The sequence below is a fragment of the Poecilia mexicana genome, unplaced genomic scaffold (assembly GCF_051168715.1).
Source record: "Poecilia mexicana isolate PSO_F unplaced genomic scaffold, ASM5116871v1 scaffold_21, whole genome shotgun sequence".
Lineage (NCBI taxonomy): Eukaryota > Metazoa > Chordata > Actinopteri > Cyprinodontiformes > Poeciliidae > Poecilia > Poecilia mexicana.
Genome location: NW_028263390.1, coordinates 21,704,317 through 21,729,632, shown reverse-complemented (window position 1 = coordinate 21,729,632; position 25,316 = coordinate 21,704,317). Strand labels below are relative to the sequence as shown.

The window sequence follows — 25,316 nt, the reverse complement described above, 5'->3', positions numbered from 1 at the left end:
CACTGCATGTTTGAGTCAGTGCTGCTGTGAGTGGGAGGCCATTTCATTTGGATTTCACTCAGACAAATTTACTAACAATTAATTTCTCATTTAACAGCTTGAAAACATTTCCACTGCTAACGGAGTCTGAAAATTGGACACATTTCTTCCCTCACACTGAGTTCAGCAGTGAACAGACACATTCAGGGGTCAAGGAACAAAAATCAGAGAATAAACTGGTTTAAATTCAGTTCATCAAAATGGGCAACAAAGTCTGCAAAATTAATTCATTTGGACTTTTTATTCAGGATTGGTTTTCCAAAACAGCGATGTCTGTTGAGATCGTCTTCTCTGGATAAACTCAGTCACATCAAAGCCAAACTTCAAACAGGATATGTATGAAGATATTGATCTGACTACAAGTCCTGAATCTTTCCTCAGACCCCAAACAGTTTCAACTGTTTCCTTTAACTCCACTCTATCCAGAAAGATTAATCAAATCAGGCTTTGCAGGAAGTCATGTTCATATCTTATCTTTATATCTTTATCTTTTTTTCCATTGACCAGGGATTCTCTTTGGGTTTTCTCAGTGTGTTCTGTGGCAAACTCTTAAAAAAAACCAAAGATAAAACTTTTTCACTGAGGCATTGGTAAACTTCCAGCAAGATTCACAAATATGCAGGAAGATCCAAAAACCTAAGAGACACAAGCGACTGCTGGAAACACAAGTTGGACCGGATTTAAATGGATAATTAACAGGAGAATGTAAGAAAGAAGGTGTGGAAATCAGGAAGTTTAAATAGCATTAGGAGTGATTCCTGGATAGGTAACAGGTGGGCTGATTAGCTGAAGGGAAACAGCTGAGAGGGGAGTGAAAAGTGACAGAAACTATGAAAAATAAATAAGTGCAGCTTCAAGAAAAGGAAGAAAGGAAATGGATTGGGAAGCATCAATCATGTGATTGAAATGAGACATTTATAAAATATCTAAAGAGCACAAAGTTAGCTGACAAAATTTGATTGTGTGTTTTTTAGTTTTACTAAATAAGGGCATTTGAAGGTAAATTTGTTGATTATTCACTACGATAAGATGCCAATCAATTTTATTGAAGGAGAACTTAAATCAAAATGACAAACACAAAAGAAAAAGCAACCTTGCATATCATGAAAGCATAAATCAGGAAAAAACACTTTTCAACTTTGACCTCAGCTTGAAAGAGTTTCATACGTTTGATTTTGAAAGGCTCTTCATCTCCACTTTCCTCTCTGTTTCTCTTTATCGGTACATTTCTTGCCCTATTGGTCAAATGACGTTTTAAAGTTGCTCATATTCGTGTTTTAAACCAGTTAAACAAACATCAGAGCACAAACGTTCAGGCTTTTACACACTTACTGACATCAAAGCACCAGAGGGAAAATCTTCCACCAGCTGTACGTTTGAAGTTCATACTTATGGAAAAATCTCAGGAATACATTAATCAAACATCATATCTGTTGTGATCATTTAAAATTGTGTCATACATAATGTATTTTTAGCTGTGGGCTCTATATGCTGGGATCACAGCTAATCTTAAGGGGAAGAAATAAACGTCTGTGTTTAGAACAACAGCAGCGCGCTCCATTTAGACTTTATTTGCTCCAGATTTGTCTGGACTGCTGATTTAACGGGCAGCAGTGAAGCTAACTGAGCTGAACGCTGCACCATTTGCACTGACACAGAAAGCCATGATGGGAGATAATCAGGCGGATACAAAAGAAATTAATTCAGCATTTTAAAGTCCAGCTGTCTGGTGGCCGCTGAGCAGGTGTCAGCTCCTCCCCCTTCCTCCTCCTCCTCCTCCTCACTCTGCCTTTCAGTCACACTCCAGCCCATCCTGCTTTCTGTTGTGGCTGCACATCTTCATATTCACTACAAATGTTTTACTTTATATATTTCATAACAGAGCAAACATGGGTTGAAAACGACCCTGAATACAATAATATGGTCAAATATGAACCACATCCTTTGGTTCATATTTGTTTTTTACTTTCTCTCCATTCAAAGCCAGACTTTACTTACACATAAAAGTGAAATCATTCAGGGACTCCTTCACCAATTTAAACCCAAAATCATTTTGGTAAAAAAAACAACAAACAAAAGCTTTAAAATTCCCCTGAAAGACTCAACTTAATTAAGTTTTTGATTTTGCTTCTGAAAATTGATCAACACGTCTTCCTCACACGCCTCACACTTTAACTAGAGGATTCAGTAAACAGCTCATTTTCTTCCTTTCTTTCTAAGTGATAAAAGCAAAGGGTTTTAGCAAACAAATCTGTCCAAGCTGCATAATAATAAAATGAAGTTCAACATGTTTTATAGACAGATCAAATTTGCATATAGTTTTATCCTAAATTATGATAACAAAAAATTTAGTGTTCATATTTTTAAATTTTCTTATATGTACGATGACTTTCAAAAATATTCACTTTTCCACACTTCTCCTTATGTTGCAACCTGAAGCTTCGGTTGTTTTTATTGTTTTTCTGTCTGATGTGTTTCATTATGATGCTTGATGACAAAATGTTCTCTTATAATCCTCTGATGCATTTATAAATAAGATCCAAACTGGGAATAAATTACACACAAGGACACTGTTAACTAATAAGAGATTTCAAAAGGTAAAAAGGGTTGAATACAAATGCATGCCACACTTTTCAGATTTGTGTTCGTAAAGCTTTTGGGAACTAAGCAATCTTTCTTCTAACTTGAAATTTACCACATTAAATCACAATAAATGCTTTGAATTGTGTGATGAAACATGGAAAAGTTTCAGTGCAGTGAATGTTATCTAAGGCTGTAGTTAGCAGCACTTAGCAAATAATGCATTCATGTATTTTAAAAGATGAATGCATAAAACTTTAAGCAGGAGAATATAAAGACTCAAACATAACTGGGTCAAAGAAAAGTGAGAAAGGGCCACAAATGCTGCCTATAGTCCATTAGTTTTAGTTTTATTTTACGATCTAAATTATGATTTTTTTTTTATTCATTCTCCATCCTCTATCTAGCTAAGCTGCCTCTCAAACCTCGTCCTCTCTTTCTCCTTGCATCCCGTTTCGGCATCTCTCTCTCTCTCTCTCTCTCTCTCTCTCTCTCTCTTTCTCTCTTGTCTTTTCATCTCTCACTCCTCCCCCTCCTCCCACCTCCTCCCTTCCCTTCCCTTCCATCCCCCCCGCCGGTGGTATCCACACACCGAGCAGAGACTCTCTGGATGTCAGTCACTTTCCCAGCGAACAGACGGTAATCCCCCACCTCATCCACCCCACCCCTCTCCAAACAGCAGCAACCGGAGGCAGGAGGGGGGCAAAACCTCACGGGACACCTGTACACTACCGGACGCCTCCCCTTCTGATGCCTTTCACTTTCACTCCTAGAATAAGCGGCGGATTTACGCTTTGAACAGCGGATTCATCCAGCAGCAGCTCGCAGGAGGTCCGCGGATGGAGACGCGCTTTGAAGGCGGAGGTCTGCTGGTGTTCACGTAGCAGCGGCTGCAGGGTCGTGCCGCATTGTCCGGCCGCTTCGAGCGACGCTCGGGGAGACGGGGATGCTGCCGTCGTCAGTGAGTCACAGATCGGGAGAGAAAGCGCGGAGCGGCTTTGACATGGAGGCGAGCGGCTGTCGCTCAGGCCACCCGGATCAGCAGCAGGTTGGTGCAGCCTGAAGCCCCGGCGGACGTCGCTTCGTCATCTGCACGCTGGAAATTATAATAAAGTTCAAATCTTGTTAAAAAAAACAACAACAAAAAAACAATGATTGTGTGCGTAAAAGTGAGCGGCCCATATGTAGAAAATGCATCACAGAATGAGAGCAGCGGCGGCGTCTGTGGCAGTTCAGGGTGGATTACGTGTTCAGAGCAGCAGGCCTCCATCTGAAGTCAGCCACTGATCACTAAACGCTCTCCGTCCACTTCCCTGCCCTGTTGCTAACCGATTCCTCAGCTGGTTGGCCGGAACCCCCCGCGGAGGGACAGCTGTTGCAAACGATGACTCACCTGCAGGCTGGCCTCTCTCCGGAGACCCTGGAGAAGGCCAAGGTGGAGCTGAAGGAAAACCCGGAGACTCTCCACCAGGACATCCAGGAGGTCCGGGACATGATCATCACCCGGCCGGACATCGGCTTCCTCAGGACAGACGACGCCTTCATCCTCAGATTCCTCAGGGCGAGGAAATTCAACCACTTTGAGGCGTTCCGGCTGCTGGCACAGTACTTCGAGTACCGGCAGCAGAACCTGGACATGTTCAAGAACCTGAAGGCCACCGACCCGGGCATCAAGCAGGCTCTGAAGGACGGCTTCCCGGGAGTCCTGTCCAATCTGGACAAATACGGCAGGAAGATCCTGGTCCTGTTTGCAGCCAACTGGGACCAGAGCAGGTGAGAGAAAAGTTTTTTTTGTTTTTGTTTATGAAATTAGGGCCGAAAACGTTGAAAAGACATCTGTGTTTGTGAAACCGTAGAAATAAATGAGTGAGGCTGGAGGAGCTGTCCGTTCAGCACCACTCAGTCATTAGGAAGCACTGCAGCAACCTGCTCCAAACAGCTGTGAAATATTAGACATAGTCATTGTAAAACGGGTCATTAACGACAGAAAATGGACTAATATGTTTGGACACTTTAACAGAGACGACAGAGTCCCCAAAGATTTAACTCAAGTAAGAGCAGAACCACTTCAACGTGTTTTTACTCAAATAAACATCATGCAAGAAATGACTGAAAAGGGTTTTGTAAAAAGGCGACTCATGTTCTGAAATTTGAATGATCAAAACAATCATTTAATATGTAAAAATTGAAGTTGTGTGGAAATATTGGTATTTTAGAAACCAAAATGAAAATAGTTCACATAAATAATATAATTACAAAATCAGGTAAAGAAAAAAAAATCATGTCCTTTCAATGTAAAACTTATGGAAGTTTAACAAAAACTGCAGGTGTGTCTTTGGTGAATGGATGAAACATGTTTGTTCTTCATTCAGTGAAGTTCGAGTTCAGAGATTTACACAAGTAAGAGCAGCAACACTTCATGACAGTATTCAAGTAAAAGTAAAAAGTACAATGCAATAAAAATACTCCAGAAGTTACTCAAGTAAATGTAACAGAGTAAATGTAACTAGTTCAAAGTGAAGCAGATGTTGAGTCATTTCTGGTATTTCCCTTTTCAAATCAGGAGTAATTCTTCTAAAACTGTAAACTCTTTGTTGGATCTTGATTCATGTATGTTTTTTTTTTTCAGTTTAATATTGAGTCAAACTATTGAGTTTTAGAAAAGCCCAAACTAGAACATAAGAACATCTAATTCATTTGTAAAACTCTTTACAGGTAGAATGCAGCAGGTTGGTAAAAACAGTTAAATGTATCAGTTTAAGGTTTTTTTATACTTTCCAACCAGGTTACAGAAACTTTTTTTCATTTTTAACATTTGTTTCTTGTTTTTTAGTGGAATTGCACATCATGCATGTCACATGATAGGAACAAAAGGTCATAGCTTTATTTTTCTTACATAAAAAAACTGGCATTTTATTGATGTTTGCACTCTTCAAATCAATAGGTTTGCTAAAAATCTATTGATACAAATAATTCTACGTGTTGCACATATCTGCTTGTTAATTGGTTGAAAAAGCAGGCGAGTTACAACCAACAATCCCCTTTTTGCATGTCAGCATGTTTGGATGCTCAAAGCAGCTCTGGGCCTGAATGCAGCTTGACGGATCGACCAGCTGCTGGACTGAAGTCTCGTTATCTCATTATCCTTTGAGAGGAAGCAGGCCTGCTTTTACACACCATGATCACCTGCTTTGAGCTCGATGGGGAACCATAAATCACCTGAAGGCCCACTGGACATCACTGGTTTCATCCAGAAACTGTTGATAGTAAAAATAATATTATAATTATGAATATTTAAAAAGTTCAACCATGTAGGTTTTTCAAAGGGTAAGAAAGCTGCTACTGTGGTATTGCTTAATCAACATTTATCTTAAGGCCTGTATTGATGAGTTTTATTGAATAAATTAGTTTGAAACTACATTGAATCAATCATTAATTTGCATAAATTTGTTCTAATTTATTATTTATACAATATTGCTGTGTCATTCTCTTTCTTTTTCTCCTCGTTTTTCCCACATTTTCCCAGAAATGCGCAGGCTGTTCCATGATTTGGTCGGATTAGCATCTAGGTTGAGGATAAAGGCAAATGTCGGGTCAGAACCTGATTTTGTTTGGCTTTAAAAAGGGATCAGGCCTGGTTAGTCTTTAAATAATCAGAGTTTTAGTAACAGATTGATCTCTGTCTCAGTCTGCCTAGTGTTAAATATATGCACAAATCAATAAAAATTTATATTATTACTGTTAATTATGGAGATTCTACTGCAAAAAATGGATTTAGATTCTGTGCAATGATTTAGTTTCATGATGCAACCAAGAGATGAAAGGATAAGATGATGTCATGGTAACTGAGCAGCGGACGAATCTGAAGCATCAGCTGGATGAAAATCCTCAAGGATCCACTGAGGCACCAACTTATATAGCTGATTTCTGCAGGAGCCACATGCAGGAGCCTTCATTACTGGCAATTAAGGTTTAAGATCCAACATGACTGAAAAGCAAATCAAACTGAGCAGGAAGCTACATTAGCTGTGAATTTAGCCAGGCCTCTCCAGCCGTACCTCTTGAACTGGTCCACATTGTGATCCTAAAAAATATAAATTTATGTGGATCTTATTTGGTTTTTGTACACAAACTGATTAACATTTCTGAAGTAAATAAGAGTAAGCTAACTAAAAGTTGGAAAAATGTGACTATCAGCCCACAAATGTTTTTGAGAAAGTAGCAAGAAAAAGCATAAAGACAGAGAATGAGGAAGATAATACTTTGGTCAGATGATGCTACATGTTAGCAGTCAGAACGCTGAGGAAGACGACCGACTCTGCAAATCACCAGTGAGGGAAACATGGTGGTGGCAGTATTATGCTGTGGATACCATTATTGGACTTGGAGTGTTAGAAGCCAAGTAGTCCTGACTGAAAACCTGGAAACAAATATCCTGTGCTACAATGAAAATTTATATCAAAGGTGTTTGAATGGCCTAATCAAAGTCCAGACCTAAATGTAAATAAGATTCAATGGTAAAACTTTGAACTTGATATTCAGAGTCACTCTCCATGTAATCTGACCTGATTCTTTTGCACAGAAGAAGGAAAACCTTCATTTTCCAGATGTGCTGGAGCTAAAATTGCAGTAAAATGTTTTCCTACAAACTGTCGGCTCATAAAGTCTGAATATGAATGTTTGCCAGATTTTTGTTGAAGGAAATTTAAAACCATGCATAATTTTCCCTCATAAAACTGTTTTGCACTTTTTTGTGTGTCTTACTGCATAACAACACAATAAAATACTGGATATCTGTATTGAACCCAAACTGTAGCTGTGGAAACTTCAGCACTCAACACCTCAGGGCAGTTTGCACTGGTCAATTGACCTGATGCCACATGCATGGAACCAGTGACCTTATAACTGAGAAGCAATAACCAAAGAGCCATGAAACATGCAGGCAGATTTTAAGCCTTAAGGTCAGCTACAGCGTTAGCTACACAGAAAACAGAAACACAGAAACCTGCCAGGAATTATGGATCTGAAAGGCAGAACTGATGAAAACAATCTGAGTTATGTGTAGAAACATCCATGTTTTACTTCAAAGAAAAGAGAAAACCTTGTCATGTTTCCTTCAGATACACATTTGTGGACATCCTGCGAGCCATCCTGCTGTCTCTGGAGTCCATGATCGAAGACCCGGAGCTGCAGGTGAACGGCTTCATCCTCATCATCGACTGGAGCAACTTCACCTTCAAGCAGGCCTCCAAGCTGACCCCCAGCATGCTGCGGCTGGCCATCGAGGGGCTGCAGGTAAGAAGCTGCATGACCAAACGGCGTCTGACTGAGGCTGTGAAACGTGTCCAGAACTGCAGAAACTGCAGCTGTCCTCCACAGATGATGATGTTGTTATGGAAGTTTGTTTTCGCTAACTAAACTTGATTTGGACGAGATCCTAAATCAATGATTAATTCAGTTCTAGTTTTGTTTTGTTCATTTTACAGTTTGACCTCATGAACCCAGAGTGATCTGGTTCATCTTCAAACTGATCAGCTTTTTAGTTTCCAAAGAACTTTGAGGGTTTCAGTCAATAAGATCAGAGGAGATTGGCTCAGCCGTCTCCATGGAGACCCTCCGGGCTCTGGTTTAGCACCAGTCCTTTTATTACTGTTCTTACACACAACCTGATAGAGAAATTACACATTAATATAACATCTTATTGCACAAATAACATCCAGTTGTATTTAGCATGAAAAGCACATAAATCGTTGCTTTTATTTCTTCAGATTTAAATTATAGTAGCAGACTTAAGATTTTTTAATTAAGACCTGCTTTTTGTTTAGTTTGCACTTTGTGATGCTTTACCTTTTCTGTCATTTTTTTCTAACTTTGATTTTTGTTCAATTTTAAATTATCCCACTTCAACCAAAATGTTACTTTTCTTTGAATTCAGAGGCAGAAAACACTAAAAGGCTGCATGTTTCTTTTGCAGCTTCACTTCCATTAATCTGCTGTCAAAATACGCCTCTTACATTCAATTCTGCCTTTCAAAAAGTACCAAAAAGAACATCAGAATACCAAAAAAACATCTTTTTTATTATTTTGCTTCAGGGTTGTGAAAACTAGGAAAACACGAAGGCACTCAATGCCCTCCTTGTTCTCCAGATCCCAGGAAAATCATTTGTCTTCTCGGTCTTCGGCTCACATTTAACATCATTATCAAAATGAGTTAGTGGAGGAAAACGCCGGCGGACAGAGTTCAGCTGTCCTGCAGTCAGCAGCCAAACCTGGGAGGAAAACGTCTCTCTTCTCTCTGCGTGTGTGTGAGGTTTGATGTGCAGATGAGTGGAGCTCCTTATTGCTTTCACAACATGGCTGTGAATCATCTGCCAATTTGTTTTGGGCTCCATTAGTCAAAGTTAGATCCAACGGGGGAGAGCGATTCTTGGGGGAAGAGAGAGACAACGCGGTGTGCTGTGACTGATTATCTGATGGGTTTGTGGTGGAAATCAAAGTCAGAGCAACTTTTAGCATTAATTTCACCCGAAAACTGCTGAACGTGAAGAAAGAGAGTATTTGCTACTTAAACTAACAAATACTGCAAAATGTAAATGCGTCAAAATGTAGTGATGTAGTGAAACATTAATATTATGCATATTAATGTTTAATTTTTCTCTAATGTCTCCATAAGTGTCCTTTTCATGCAGCCAACAGGCAAAAGGCTGAATCCACCATTGATATGAAACCAGGCCATTGTAGGGCTGCACACTAGACACTAACTTCTCCTTTTTTCCACTGTGGAACCAAAATAACCTCCAGAAAGTCAGAAACACACATAAGATCCTGAAGGGACCGAAGGGAAAAGAGCTAAAACAGACCCAACAAACAAATACCCGGCTGCACGCCTGCAACCTCTGGCTCATCCTGCCATCCTTCACCACTATCAGCAATGAAAAAGGCATTTCTATAGATCTATTACACCTTTCCCTTCAGGGGAAGTAAAACATGTTACATAAAATTGGATATATACTGCAGGTAATTCTCAGCCAGATTTTATTTGCTCTGTAACCCGAGGCACTTTACGGTGAGATTGATTCAAAAACTCAGAGTCACTGCAGGTTGCAGATTTTCCCTTCCACAATTTTAGACTGATTCTTTAAACTAACGTTCTGTTTTAAAACCTTTTTATCTATATTGCAATTTTAGAATTTACTGCATGTAAATTCTGCTTATTTATTTGCTTTATTACACTATTTATCTGGGGAAGGTTTCAGTATTTATGGATCTTTTTGTGAATGCAGCTATTTGGACATCAATGAGTTCATTACCTATTCATCCAGTTGGCAAGCAAATACATTGACTACTTTTCATTACGTCTCCAGAAATATTCCAAAAATCCCACCTGCCAGGCTCATAAATACTTATAATCTATAGTTTCTGTTAGAGTTTATGATCCCAGATCTGCTTTGTAGGTCTAAAATATTTGCACTTTCTGTCTTCTATTTAAATTAAAGCGTCTTGTATCTTATTGCATCATATCTGCTTGGAGTTCATCGAGTTGTTGAGCTGCAGATTTAAAGGGCCAGACACATTTAGGAGGAACTGAACCGTCCAGATGAGATCAACATGAGTTTTCATCACAGAAACATGTTTTCATATTCAGCATTAGGAGCACACAGTTAAACATTTACAGAGATTTTTCTGAAACTGGAAGCATTTTATGGCTTCTTTCATTCTAAATGGTTTATCTGATTAAACCAGAAACAAATCATTTAAATCTCATCAAACCTTTGGTCTATTTTATGTAGAGATGATTTTTTTTTATTTGTTATTGTTTATTAATCATTGACTTCATTTGATCTTATCTGGTTTCTATTGGGGTGAAAAGTAACTAGTTGCATTTACTGTAATTAAGCACGATATGTTTGTACTTTTTACTTTAAGGTGCTCAGAAAACCTGAAATTTTAGTTTTACTTGAGTGTTTTTGAGGAAAGTAATTTATTCAGTTAGATATGAAATCATATCTATTAATGAGTAAAAATAAAATAAAATAAAACCATCAGAAAAAAACAGCGTTGAACCTTCAACTGAGTTAGTATTAAAATCCCCTGGTGTTGAGTCACTGAACAGGGTGATGTCATGTGTTAGCATGTTTTATTTTAACCTTTATTTATAAAGGTGTTCCTTTAATTAAAATGGTTTGAGACAAACACTTTGTCATTTTCATTGTGAAATCCAGGAGCAAAACTTTCTTCTGCTCATGAGGAACATTTAACCTCTGAATTACAAATTACAGAACCGAAGCACAGCGAGCATCAGGTGTCATTTGGGTTTGTTTAAACCCAAATGAACAAACAAAACCAGACAAACAAAACCAGACAGAGTATGAATTATTGATCACTTATTAGCTTTGCTATTCTAAACTGCATTTTTACATGAGTTATTGAGTGAATATCACTTGATAGAAAAGGCGAATAAATTTGGTTGTTTTTCCAGAATGAAAACACAGTATGAAGAAACCTCACACACACACACACACACACACACACACACACACGGACTCTTGCTGTGCAGAGCGTTGAGTGTTCATTTGAATCTGAAATTAGCTTCTGATATTTAAGCAAAATGAAGCAGATCACAGCTTTTTACAGAAATCCTTCCCTGCTGTTTGTCTCCTGTTGAATCAAATGGACTAATGACTGAGAGTCGTCCATTTAAACGAGATTTCATCCAAACCTCAGCGAATAAAGACTCCTCTGTGGCACCATCACAGTTTTAACTCTGCTTCTTCTTTCTGAATAAAAGAAGAGGAGTTATTAGAGCAGCAGAGGAGAGGCTGACTCACTCCGGTGCCCAGAGAGAATCTGATAGTGGAGCAGTGAGAATGAGTCACTTCAGGTTGGAGACTTTAAAGCAGCAGAATGGCAGCCATGCAGTTCATTCTGCAGCGCCGTCAGTCGCATGATGGCAGCTTTACACCCGGCGCATCGTTCAATTAACTCCCACCTGAAACACCAACTTCAGCTCTGAAGCTGTGGATCGGGTTCGCTTTTGTTTCTGGAGGAATCGTCTGATTTCTGGACTCAAATATCTATAAGAGAAACTAACGTGGGTATCAACAGTATCTTGTATTTATTTCTATTTCATCTTAAGTTTTTTATTTCAATAAGCAATTAATAAATTTATGAAATGAGCTTGATAATTTCCATTTTGATATTTAATATTGTCAGATTTCAGAAATGTCTTCTGGTTCTAATGCCGAGTCTTTTTCGCAAAATGAAACTTCAGTTTCTGAGAGGGAAAACTTGCATCATTATGCCATTATAATTGTAAAATGACAATATTCTCATTTATCCCAATAATTTTTGATACGATTTATCATCCAGTTATTGTGACAGCTGTGATCTAGTCTGTGTTTTCACATCAGAATCTGTCATAAATGTGCCAAACCAAAAAATGAACCTGAGTTATTGTAAAACAAACCAAAATGACACCTGATGCTCGCTGTGCTTCGGTTCTGCTCATGTCACGCCGACCCTGATCCAGTAGCAACACAGAGCAGCATGCAGACCACATCCCTCACCATCCAATTTGCAGCTCCGCATCGTGTGCAGAGCAGAGCCGAGTCCGAGGCGGCTCCTCAAGGCTTCTCATCTGCTCTGTAATTTTAGTTTTTCTCACAACTTTCTTCTGGGTCTTTTTTGCCTCTGGCTGTAAAGTCTAGACAGACGGGAACCAGAGAAACGGGAAAGGTCACTGAATGAACTTCCAGTCAGAAATCTGCAGCTAAACAACAGATTCTAACAGATCAGATCCCAAAGTGGGAGTTTTGACGCTAAAGATGATGGATGTCCAACAGCAGTCATGTTTAATGTTATCAATTATCTACATGTGATAAACAGATTCGATCAATTAAATGTAATTTGGCAAAAATTGGCCTTATTTCAAAGACAAACACTGTTTGTGTCGCGACTTCAACCATCTGTGCTTTTGGTGTTTGGATGCATTTAATGCCATTTAAGTACTAATATGATAACATGTTGTAATAATATTAGACAGTAAGAAAAGCAACAGCAGATTGCTACATTAAAATGATCAAAGATTAGATAAGTCATTATTTTAAACTGGAATATTGATGTAATTCCCTCCCAGTTACTGGATCATTACTGGTTTTGGTCTCTTTCTGAGATGATCATGGTAATGTGCTGCAGTTTGACCACCGTCATTTTAAAAAGTCTATTTTTAATTTCTCCTGGTAATAAACTAACATTCATAGTTAACCATCTGGTGTAAAATTAGAAATATGTACAGAATTATGAAATGATTTGCAAACAATAAGTTTCCCATTTAAATACTGATTTTCCATTTGTGCTATGCTGTGGTTTTTGCCACCAGTAGGAACAAATGACATTTAGGGAAAGATTTCAAGCCAAATTTGATGAATAAAATCATTTTGTGGATTATTTATTTGCACTGAAACACAAAAGTTGAATTATGTGAGAGACAATCACACAGCAACATTTGGAAAACAGTAAACATATTTTCTTTACGTGCGCATGGATCAGCGTTCACATGCATGTAAAGAATGCATCGTGTTTTGTCAAGCTTCCATTCATTCACTAATTCATTCATTCATTCACTGTTTTTAATTTCAAACCAGTTGGATATAACAATGCAAAAACACAAAAAGTACAAATAGAAATATAAAGTGTAAGAAATCTCAAACAGAAGAGCCCCAAAGAGAAAGTTTGTTCACTTGAACCTTTTTTTCTTATTTTTAATGAAATATTTTGTGTTAGTCATTGAGTTGTAACATGTCAACACAGTTATGTAATAAGATGTCAGGCTACAGTAAAATGGTTTGCTCTGTGAATAAGTAAATATAGAAATAACGCCGTCAAACTGGAGCGTTTAGCTGCATGGGTGAAAATATTTACAGTCAACATTTAAATAAACCAGCAGCTTTTTCTGCAGACAGTTAATACCATTTAAATACAGTAAATACATTACATCACTATTCACACTAAAAGCACACCTTCCACCTGCACTTCTTCAGCTCCATAAAAGAGATCATGTTGAAGAGTCCAAGAAAGCAGAGGAGGTGAAACACTGGATGATGGGATTCAAACCATCCAGTCATAATCCTGCAGGATTACAGTTTCACTCAGGGATTAAAGTTCCAAATGTCCAGAATCTGCTTTTCTCCTCAGAACAAGTTTGAAATTTGTGTTTTACATAAGTCAGTTTAGCATTTCGGATTGTTTTAAAACAATCAAAAAGACAAAGTCACGCAAGAAAATGTTCCAATAAAACACAACAGCTCAGCAGCAGATCAGAAATATGACCTTAAGACATTATGGGCAAATTGAACAGTTATTAGGCCATTTGTTTTCATAACACCTGGATTACAATCTATTCTGTGTGGAAAGAAAATGATCAGTTAAAAATATGCAGCCTTTCCTAACATTTTACATGATTCTTCAATATTTATTAATAATTTAAGGGATTTTTAAGTGACTGAACTGATTAAAACCTTGAATAGCAAATCAGAGAAATCCTCATGAATTATCTGTTGGCTTCCAGTCTGAAGCAAACAGCTGCGTTTTTACAGCAGACTCCTTAAGAATATGCATGCAAATTAATAAAGTTAATGACTGCATTTTAATGTCTCGTTGTTTTATTTCTCTGGTTTTTGATGCGACCCTGCAGCCTGTTAAAGGGCCAGCGGACCAGAACCGCCTTGCATGCTGGGAAGCCATGTTGTTCCAGAGGTCAAAGCTCGGCTCTCGTTCTGAAAGTGATCCATCACAGTAATGAATGAGCCGTCTTCTCACTCCGACAGCTAACCAGCCTCTTACCAGCAGCTGGATCCAGGGAAGGAAAACTCTGGAAGATGTGCAAATACAGCTGCTGTGTGTTTCCATGACGATGTGGCGTATAGTACAAGGATCCAATCCGCTCATCACGTTTAGATCACGCGAACCGACAGCTCCACTTTAAATCATTAAAGAGTTTTAGAGTAATTTCTGGAACAAAAATTAAATAATGTTGAATTATTCAGTTGGTAAGCTCCATGTTTCTGCATTCAGATATTATATTTCTACGTGTTTTGTAGATGATCCTTAAAAATATAAATTATTCCTGAATTAATTAAGCAATAACTACATATTTGTTTTAGCTCTTCTCAGTTCTGAACAATCCATCACGGAAATGGAGAAAACAGTTTTGAAGTTTGATTCATCAGGTTCTTTTATTCATCCAATTACATCTCATCATCTCACAAGTCGATAAAAAGCTGCATAAATACATGTAAGCACATAGCCTAGCATAAAACGACAGAAATGCATACATTTTCTTCTAATGTCAAATAAACCATGATGTAGAAAATGATCTAAAAACAAACCAGCTTAATAATATTTATTTGTTCTGACTGCAAAAAGTCCCTGAGTTTTCTGAGCAGTGCTTGATTGTTTTTTGTTATTTATTTATACCTGACAATAATTCCACCTATGGTATTTATTCCCATCCTTTCTTTAATTATTTTTTGTCTTGCATGAGCCTTGGCCATGACATGGAAATGTTTAAACATATTTTGAAACACCTGGTTTGGTGTTTAGGAGAGATCTGTGACTTTCTTCTAAATAACAACCTGAAATAAAAGTTGGCATTGTGCAATAGTCATTTAAAAAATAAACAGGTTTTTACTTTATAGTGAAGTCAAATTAAAACATTTTTCCTGAAAACTTTTTTTTAGTTTTTAATTCTGAAAAAATCATTTGTGTAGATGTTTGTATTTTCATACGTTTCCATGCAACAAACTTTAACTGAGGCCCAATGAGAAGAAATGAAACATTTTGTGAAGCATCAAGTTCACATCTGCTGTTAATGTTGCTGCCTGCTGTGTTTGTTGTAAGTCTTGGTGTAAAGTTTACAACAGAAGCAACCTGGCAGGCTGTAAAGTCATCAGCTTGGTAGAGATTTCGTTCTACACCATTTCGTTGGTTCTGTTAGATTTTGTTGAGTTGAACTTTAACCTGTATAAAAACCAGAGGCAGCCTGGCTCAGCTGGAGATCTGCAGTAAAAACATTTACTGCAGATAACGTGGACGAAGCCGAGCGCTTGGTGTCGCCTGTTACATGCCAATTACAGCTGAAACATCAGGAAGTTCTGTCCTGATATTGATAAAATATCAATCACGCAGCATCTTATCAATAAGCTAAAAGCCCCTTTAACTGAGCCCATTATTTGTGGGAACTGATCGATGCGTCCAGCAGGAAACAACGGCGCAGAGCAAACCGGCCGATGTTCAGTCGGTCCAACAATCAAACACATTTCTGTCACGTCTGGGACTCCTATCGCTGGACGCCATTAATCTGCTGCTCAGATTAGGATGGGACAAAGTTTGGTTAGAAAAAATGTTAATCTTTGACCTTTTCAGTGAATAAATGTGAAATAAAACTCAGTAAATTGTGAAGCAAATGAAGCTGAAATGGAGAAAATATTCAGTTCCATGGTCAGAAAAGGAGTTGATGTAGTGGAGTAATCTTGCATTCGCTCCTCCTCTCTGGCCTCCCACCTTTCACTTTCTGTGTTCCTCCCCCTCCCCCACCTCTTTCTTTAATAACATCATCGCCCTCCCGTTCCTCCTCTCTGCCTCACTTCAGCCACTCCATCCTTCTTTCAGCAGAGACAATGGTGGCAGAGCCTTTTGTCTGCAACGACGGCAGCGCTCAGCCACGTAGTTACTGATTTAGTTGAAGCATCAGTCAGTCGTCTGCACCAGTTTTTCTGCTAAAATCAAAATCTGAGCGAATCGAAAACATCTTCAGTTTTCTTCTCACTTTTCTACTCGAGCATCATCAGCCTTCCTCTTAACCCCCCGCCTTTCTTCCTCTTCCTCCGCCTTCCAAGGCCCCCTCCTGCTTCATCCCACCCTTGCTTCGTTACCACGGCAACATGTCCTACTGCCTCGCTATCTGCTTTGCCCTCTCCTCCAGATGGGCTCCCTTTTGTTGTGTGTTAAGACAGAAAACAGGCTTCTCCGTAATTCTCCGCTGTTTTCTTCCCCTCGGTAATCGAGCGTCAGCGACGTGGGAGATTGTAAATGTGCCGTGAGTCATGTAAATAGATGATGTATGATTAGCTGGAAACCTGCTGGCAGAACAAGGGAGAAACAGCGTGGGAATCTTTTTGGGGTTTCACCTTTTCCCATCTGTTTTAGAATAATCTTATAGATTTGCATCAAGTTCATCAAATTTTGACAATTTATAAGGAAATAGAAGAAAAAAAAACTTTTGTTGTTTCTCTAACTAATAAAAATGAATTTATTAGTTTCTTTTTTACTCTACTGGTAAAGGCGTGAACGCAAAAACATTTTTACTGCAAATGCAAAATCTAATGAAAAAACATGAAAATCCAACTTCTAGTTTGAGTTAAATTGACAAAATCAGCTGCAGCTACCAGATTTTTAATCCTAATAGGATTTTCCTCGTGAAATAAAGGTTAAAAAAAATAATAAATGATGATGCTTCCTTCTTACATATTCCTGCACATTTTTTATGCAAACTTCACGTTTGCAGGTTGATCAGAGGATCGTTTAGTTATTAAGACTTGACTTCTTGGCTCCATTGGTCATAATTCTGACGTGACACAGAAGTGAACTTCTCCTAGAAACCTATTAAAATGGAAAATACTGGACATGAAGAAAGTGCATTGATATTCATAAAATCAAGAAATGGCATAAAAAGAGAGATTAGTTTTCTAACCGCAGAAATTCAGCGTATTTGTCTGTGTGTGTGTGTGTGTGCGTGTGTGTGTGTGCGTGTGTGTGTGTGTGTGTGTGTGTGTGTGTGTGTGTGTGTGTGTGTGTGTGTGTGTGTGTGTGTCTGTGTGCGTGTGTGTGTGTGACAGGAATCTATCATTTTAATGTTGCTGTTTTTATAAGGACCTGATGAAGGACTTGGTTTGCAAATTAGCCTCAAGCTAGAAAACATATGTACAAAACGAAGATTGCTTTGTTTTTAATATGCCACATTGAATTCTGTGCTCTCCTTGATTAAATACATTTGAATTGAATTGAAAATATAAAACTTAATATGCATTAATGCCATGAATACAGAAGCTTTTATCATCTTGTAGCGTAAAAGGAGGGAAACTCGCGGCGCTCCTGGACCGGCTGCAGCCAGTCGTGGGTGAAGTTGTATTGCTTCTGGTGTTTCAGGCTTCTGGCTTCTGCATTTTATTTAAAATATTTGAGATATGCTCTCATAAAATTAGTGAATAGGCAAACTATCTGGAGTTACATTCCACAGAAAACTCTGAATGCCATGAATAGACAGCAGAACTCGGTATATCTACAGTCAGAGCTGTAAACTGCTTCAAGGGTTTAGGAATGTACATTTTTTCTTGCCCTCAATAAGAAAATAAATGTAGGATAAAAATATGCAAAAAATGTCAAGCATCCTTGATTTTAACTGAAATCTGAACATAAACATATGAAAACAGAGAAATTAAATTGTCCCACAATAAAACCTAAACATCTGCAGCCTTTGTTAAAATCTACAGTGAACTCCCAGAGGAGTCTCTGCATTAGCATTGTTATGTAACACAGACCTCCAAAATAACTGGGACTCCTGTAAAAATGGTGCCAATAAGCCAGTAGAATATGCATGAAGAGAAGAAGAGAGGCGCGCTGCTTCCTGACACCTGGAGGATTCACTGCAGTCAGCAGAGGATGACACTTCTGTTTCAGACTCAGATCAAATAAATTAATCCTGAGATGTTTGATTTATTGAAGTCTGCTGAAATGGATGAGTGAAAACTTATTATGAAATCATCAGATCCTGAAATGCAAACTGGAAAGTTTATTGTTGGCGTCAATAACCTAGAAATAGAGACTGACTGAAGTTTGATGTGAGTGAAGAAGCTGTTTACCAGGTCTGGCTTTGCAAACAGTGTCGTCTCCACTTAAACTCTGCATTCTGCCTGTTATCTGTTCGCTGCAGACGGGGACGCTCTCACCAAATGTTCCCTGTAAAATAAGCTTCTGAGAGTTTGGCTGATTTGAGGTTTTGAAGATAATTTCAAAGAGAAGCTGCCAATAGTTTGTGTTCTCAGCCAAAATCACAAGAAAGAAAAATAAGAAATCACATCCAAGTGTCTGTAATTTGAGTGTGGACCAGAAAACAACGTTAGCTCTTTGTTCGTGCCCTTAAAATAGAGGCAGAGCTTCACATTTCCCAACCTTTAATGATGCAATTAGTTAGTGTTTTCTGCAAGACTCTCAGACCTCATAAAATTATAATAATGTCACGTTTTCCCTTCATCATGAGACATAAGAAAGCTATTATTTACCTGCTAATCCTAAATAATACATTTTAATTGAGAAACCTCAGGAAACCTCCAACATGGTTTCCCAATAAAACAGGAAAAACTTTCATCATGTTTCTGCAGCTGCACTGCATCTCTACAGCCTGCAGGTTGACAGACCGACACGCAGCATCCAAACCTCCACTCAACACATTTATGCAACAACACTGAGTTTTTAAACAAATTCACCACTGACTGCGGAGGACGACTCCTAAATATCTCCTGTCACCGTCAAACCGGTGGCTGTTTAGAAAAAAACACACACATACAGAGGATTCTAGGTTTTTACTTTTGGTCTTATTAGTTTTCTGGGTCATTTGTTCAGTCAGAAATCAGATGTTTTCCTCCCGAAAGGCAGTACAGACGTCCAGCTTTCCAAAAGCCAGTGCAGCTTGAAAATGACAGATTTTTAAACATCTTTCTGTCACTTTGACTGGCAGTAAACAAAAATTAGCCTCCCTGCAGCAAGACGTTGAGAAAGCTGCTGTTTTAAAATCCGTGGCTGAGGCTAAAAGTGCTTTTAGATAATGTTTAAACTCAGCTGAGTCTCTGAGCCGAACAAACAACCCAGCAGGTTTATTGGACTCTTGAATATTCTCATGTCTGTTAGCGATGCGATGCAGAAGCTTCCTTCTGTTCTTCACTTTAAAAAAAGACCATAATCTGCTGAATATTTGTTACTAAGTAATTATTAAGCAATCTAAAGTCATTTTTTCTTCATTGGTTTCAAAGAAATGCTGCATATAGTTTCAAAAGCATGCCTTCAGCTGCGTTTGGTGTTGGATTTGGACGCATGCTTGGTTTTTTCCTTGTGATAAATGCAGTCCAGGTCTTCAGGGTTTGTAAACCTTGGGGGGTTTCTCTGTCTGAAAGGAGGCTGAACTTTTCTACAGATGTGATGGTTCCGTTCCCAGAAGCCAAGCTGACAACAGCTCGTTAACTTTTGGATGATTAGTTGGGTCCGTTATGCTCCTGGGGCTCCAATCATTAAACCTTTCAGCCCTGTGGAGAAATCTGGAGTTAATCTCAGTTATTGGCATGTTTCCCTTTCAACAGACCACAGCTTTTTAAATTCACAGGTTTTGTGAATTATGATGGACTGACAAGTAGCTCAGGCTGTACCCTAAAAGCACTTTCACCCATTTACCACTAGAGAGAGGACCAGAGGTCTGATTATCAAGATTAAGGCGATACTGCTGTGAGCTTACAGCATCCTTCATACCCTTCATACCTTTTAACTCTAAAGCCTTTAAAGGTGACCTCTTCTGCTTTGTTGAACACATTAGGATGTCTTTGGGTGATACACAACATGTTCATTACATTTTTTGTACCAAATCCTTCTTAGATGACGACATTTTAGTCTGCTCAGTTCTGACTATTTTCATTTCCTTTCAGAATGAGACGTTTTAAGGCTGCTATCACTTTAAATCCAAATAAGATGCTGCTGGCCACGCCCCCAACTCAGTGTTTACACTCACACATGAAAATGGCAAAAAAAATCAAATGCACAATCACACAACTGTACATCTTTGAAAAGCAGAAGTGTAGCCTCCTGGACAACCAACAAGAATGCAGAAGTGCCTCCTGATTTGTGACGTTACATTCCGGAAGTTTTTGAAATGGCTCATTTTCCAGACACCAAAAATCTCTAGTTCATTGCCGAAAAACAGCTAGGTGTTTTTTTTTTTTTCTTTTTGTTTGTTTGTTTTTTATCTTTTTTTAAGCGCCTGGGTTGATTTTAGACGTGTTGGAAACCTAAATGGAAGTACAAAAACATACAAAACATAAAATTTGCATCTCCTTTAATAAATCAAAGTTGCACAATCTCACTTAAAGTCACACATTCTGCTTGAAAAAGTATCAATAATAGCACAATTATTTGTGTGAGAGAACAGGATGTAACAGCAACTCAGACCTACTAGCTGCTCCTCAAATAGTAGAAAGACAGGAGAACATGGCCTGGTGTGCAGCAGATTATGTTGATCTCCATATCTGGAAACATCTAAACATGCAGACAGGAAGAGTTTCAGGCAAGGCAGGACAATAATCAGGACTGTTGTCACCATGCAGTGAGGCAGATCTTAAGGGACATGCAAAACATCCAAAGCTCATTAGGTTACACGGCTGCAATAAAAAATGAATTTCTCAGAGGGTTCGTTCAGATCGTCATCAGGGGTGTCATTCATGCAGACCACAGATTTCTGCAACCAGGTCAGTTAACAGCACGGTGTAAAATCTTCAGAAGCTTCAGAAATAGCGACGCAGTGATGATCTCAGCATCTTGGTCCAAAGCAGTTCTGTGTCGCTGCACCTTGTTCCCTCCTTCTGTTTGTTTGGCAGGACAACAAGATCCTTTGAGGCTCCGAGCGATCTGTACACAGGCAGGTCAACTGCCTCAAACACACCAGGATGCAGGCCAGCAGGAAGACAACCAGCAGCATCATGATACACCTATTAAACACAGGAAAGAAAAAAACCAAACGGTTCTTAATAATTCCTGAAGTAGCTCTTGAATGATGTCATTAACAGCCTGATTACCTCTCAGCACTCAGTGAAGCAGTGAAGTGAAGAACCTGTGAATGTTAATGATGCTCAGCAGCTTGTTTGTTTTAGTAATTACAGTAAAGGAGCCACTGTACATGAGGATGCATGCAGTGTTATGTAAAATACACTTTTCTGAGCTTTACATCATGTTATAATGTTATTACCTCAAAAAAAAAAATATACTGGAGTGTTGCCTTGATTCTGCCATGCATGTTTGAGAAACCCTCTAATCTCCATGGCAACCATTCAGAGCAGCCTCTTCTGCAACTCTTCCACTCAGCTCCTTCAGACTAGCCAGCAGCGATTAGCAAACACCTGGTGAAACTGAGCATCTCATTATAGGAGCTGATTCTCAGTGAAACACTGGTGAAATCGTTGTTAAAGGGTTAATAGAGCAGCCATGTTGTGATGACTTCCTGAAGGCGGAGTTTCAGAAAGAACAGGAGTTTCTTAAAGGGGCAGAGGCCCAATTTCAAGGCATTAAATTACAAACTTGGTTTTAAGCCATATTTGATATATATATTTCTGTTTATGCTTACATTATGAATAATTTATCACAGCCAAATGATTCCACCTGTTTTATTGCTAAAATATATGTTATTGTAGCAACCTACACAATGTGACTGATTTACAGCAGAAAAACTCAGTAACCTGTTTGAAACATCTCAGAATCGCTGGTGAACACAGAGATCACCCCGTCTGTTCCGGTTATTTCTTTATCTGTTTTTACTGGTTGCCTTGTAAAATAAAAAAAGTTCTTCTCTGTGACAGAACACAAACAAATGGGTTGAATGCTCTGAGCAGCAGAGCACAGGTGAATTGGTCTGATTGGTTAAAAGGTCTGGGAGTAAAAACAGAGACGAAGAAGAACTGCCGAGATGAGAGGAAAACTGACTGGAGAAATTAGATGAGGGTAGAAAAAGCCCAAAGTCAGAAACACACACTCCTTCATCTCTAAAAGCAAATAGAAATAAAATCAAAGAAAGTGTTTTCTGTTGAAGTTGGTAAAAAGAGTTCAGGCCAAATTGAAGCAGCATAAATATGTCAGATTTTTCCTGAAAGTCTCATCCTTGATTTCTCCCATTTTCCACATTAAGTCCACTCTGCTTTCCCATAAAGGAGGTTTCTGGATGGAGCAAACAAAGTCATCACTGCAGGCTACACTTTAAAAAAGCCCTCCCATGACCGCTGGCCCCCGTTTTGAGCTGCATCTGTTCCTCCTTTGAGCACGTTATTTTATTTAATGTGGATTAAAAGTGACAGAAGCAGAGCAGAACATGGAGGGAACTCATCAACCTGTGTTGTACCGAGCCTGAGAAAAAACACAACGGGGGAAAAAAAAGATTTATGAGCAGAAGTCGGGCACACGTGGAGCGAAGACACGTCAGGTTTTATTACTTCAGCTGCCTAACAGCTGCTGCTGATGAACTCACTGCCTGCTAAAACATTGATTTCATCTAAATATCTGATTCTGTTTCAGGTTTTTCTGCAGCAGGCGCAGAAGCTCAGTATGATGTTAATGTTGAAAGGGAAAATAATCAGTTATTTAATCATTTTCTTGAAATATGTTTGCATATATTTAACATAATGGCTTCAGAGTTGCATCTAACAATCAGTGAGAACAAAAACATGAATAGATTTGAGGCCTGAGTGCTGGACAGAAGCAGTGATGGGTTTTCATCCATACATGCTGTAAAACGACGTTTCGTTTAAGAGTCACATTTAAAATCGACATGAGCATCTAGCTAAAACAGAAAGCACATTAAAGCAGTGGATTATGGGTGTTTTTATATATTATTTAAAGCTTTGCTGTATCGCTACAGGAAGTGTGTCTCTAAATCAATGAAACCTTAAAGGCTTTTCTTCCTCTGCTGAAGCTTTTCATTCTGCTAAACTAAATCAGCTGCATTTCCATCCGATGTTTGATCTAATCAAGTAACAGAACTTAAATAAAACAGTATAAAACATACTTTAAATCATAAATATTGATCCACATGAAGCAACTGGTTACTATGGTAACCAGTTATCAGTTTTGTAATCGAGGGAAACAAATTTGTACCTATTTGTATTTAAAAGAATTAACCATTTCTTCGGAAGAGAATCAGGCCCACAGCATCACAGATCCTCCACCATGCTGAATAGTGTGGATACACTCATGCTTTGTCTTACACCAGATTTTACCAAAGCTTTTGAGCTTTTCAGCAATAAAAAATCCAGCATTTTCACCCAATATGACGATAAGAACTTTTTGTTTCTTTTTTTGGTAACTTTATGGCTGTGGCAGCATGACTCAGCGATCATAACCCCACTAAGACAAAAACTGCTAATCAAAAATATTCCCATATTCCTCAAATTCGCTTCTTTAGGACATGAGTCTTACAAAGAAGTTTGATTTGTATCACTAAACTGCACACTCATAATGCATTTAAGTATATTTTCAAATTTATTGATGCTCTCATTTAAGAATTAAAAAATAATAACAGTTTTGGTGAGTTTTAAACATCATTTATTGGAATTTATCATAGCAATAAACCAAAATTCATATAATTTTTAAATGTATCACGATGAACAATAAACGATACGATAAATGCCTACCACTACTTTATGTGGTAATAAATCAGATATGTGTTTGATAGTTTTCAGAACAATCATGTCGATCATATCTGACATGAGACATGAATCATAATTCTGCACCAGAAGAAACCAAATCTAGATGTAAACGATGACTGAAGTAAACGGTGCCGACGCTTTAAAAGCTTCTTTGTTCTTCGCTCATTTTATGATTTCAACTTTAAAGCTGATCTATAGATGGAGATCTATGTAAACAGCTATGATGCATGTAGTGTCTATGTTTGTCGCTTTGGAGTTGTAAACTGTTCAGAGATTTCTGATCACGTTTAGCTAGTAGTACAAACGACCAAGAAAAGCTGGATTTCAGCAAAACATTTTTTAAAGAAACACAGGGGACACAAATGGACAATCTGTGTCCCCAACATGCCGCTCGTTGTAGCACTAATCTCTCCTCTCTTGTCACATTTGCATGCCACTCGCCTCCTCTGCAGCGTCACCAGTCTGGGTGTTTGTGTTATCGCTCCAGAGGCGACCTCTGATGTTCTCGCTGTCTGTGGCTGGACAGGTGCTGAGCGATAACTCAGCCAGCGACGCTGTGAATCTGTTTCCCATCATCTGACTCCATCCCGTCTCACGCTGCTGTCAAAGCTCCGCTTGATGAACCGAATAATAAATGATCAGCCTGTCACTTCCAGGTTCCACTAGAAACTCATTTAAAGCTTCTAGGATCTACTGATAAACACAGAGGAACCAGGATCCGTCGCTGAAACGTTTCCCTTGTTGTTATTCCATTTTTGCCCCATTAGACAATCACAGGTTTTTCTCTCTGCTGCCCAGTTTGAACCAATCCATTTTATGTGTAATCAATTGAGCCTAATTGGTTTTAATCTGTTCTATAAATAATTACTCGGGCTGTTTGGGCTTTACAGCCGACGCAGGGTTACAGTGTGTGTATAAATCTCTGCTATTTGACTTTGTTGTAACGTCCAGCCAGCGCTGCGTCGGATGCTGACTCTGTGCTCTTGCTGCAGCCGCTGATGCTGGTCCTCTGCCAGATAATCAATACAGAACGTCTGAGGACTCTTTGCACAGAAGCACTTCAGTGTTGGAAAATAACTGCAAGAGCACTTACTATTAAAAACTGAAATAATACGAGCCACTGTATCACTCAAATTAGATTTTCTTAATAGCACTGACAAAAACTTTGGCTAATGTTGCAGCGACTACAGT

The 25,316-nt window shown here is 38.7% G+C and overlaps 1 protein-coding gene across 1 annotated transcript in view; it reads left to right on the top strand.

The window, feature by feature from the left end:
* The first annotated feature begins 3,276 nt into the window (after nucleotides 1–3,276).
* clvs2 (clavesin 2) overlaps nucleotides 3,277–25,316 on the top strand; it is a 31,604-nt gene continuing 9,564 nt past the window's right edge. Inside the window, exons 1-2 of the mRNA XM_014986052.2 lie at nucleotides 3,277–4,392; nucleotides 7,740–7,914. Coding sequence (XP_014841538.1) covers nucleotides 4,004–4,392; nucleotides 7,740–7,914 — 564 coding nt within the window. The 5' untranslated portion in view covers nucleotides 3,277–4,003. The remainder of the gene's footprint in view (nucleotides 4,393–7,739; nucleotides 7,915–25,316) is intronic.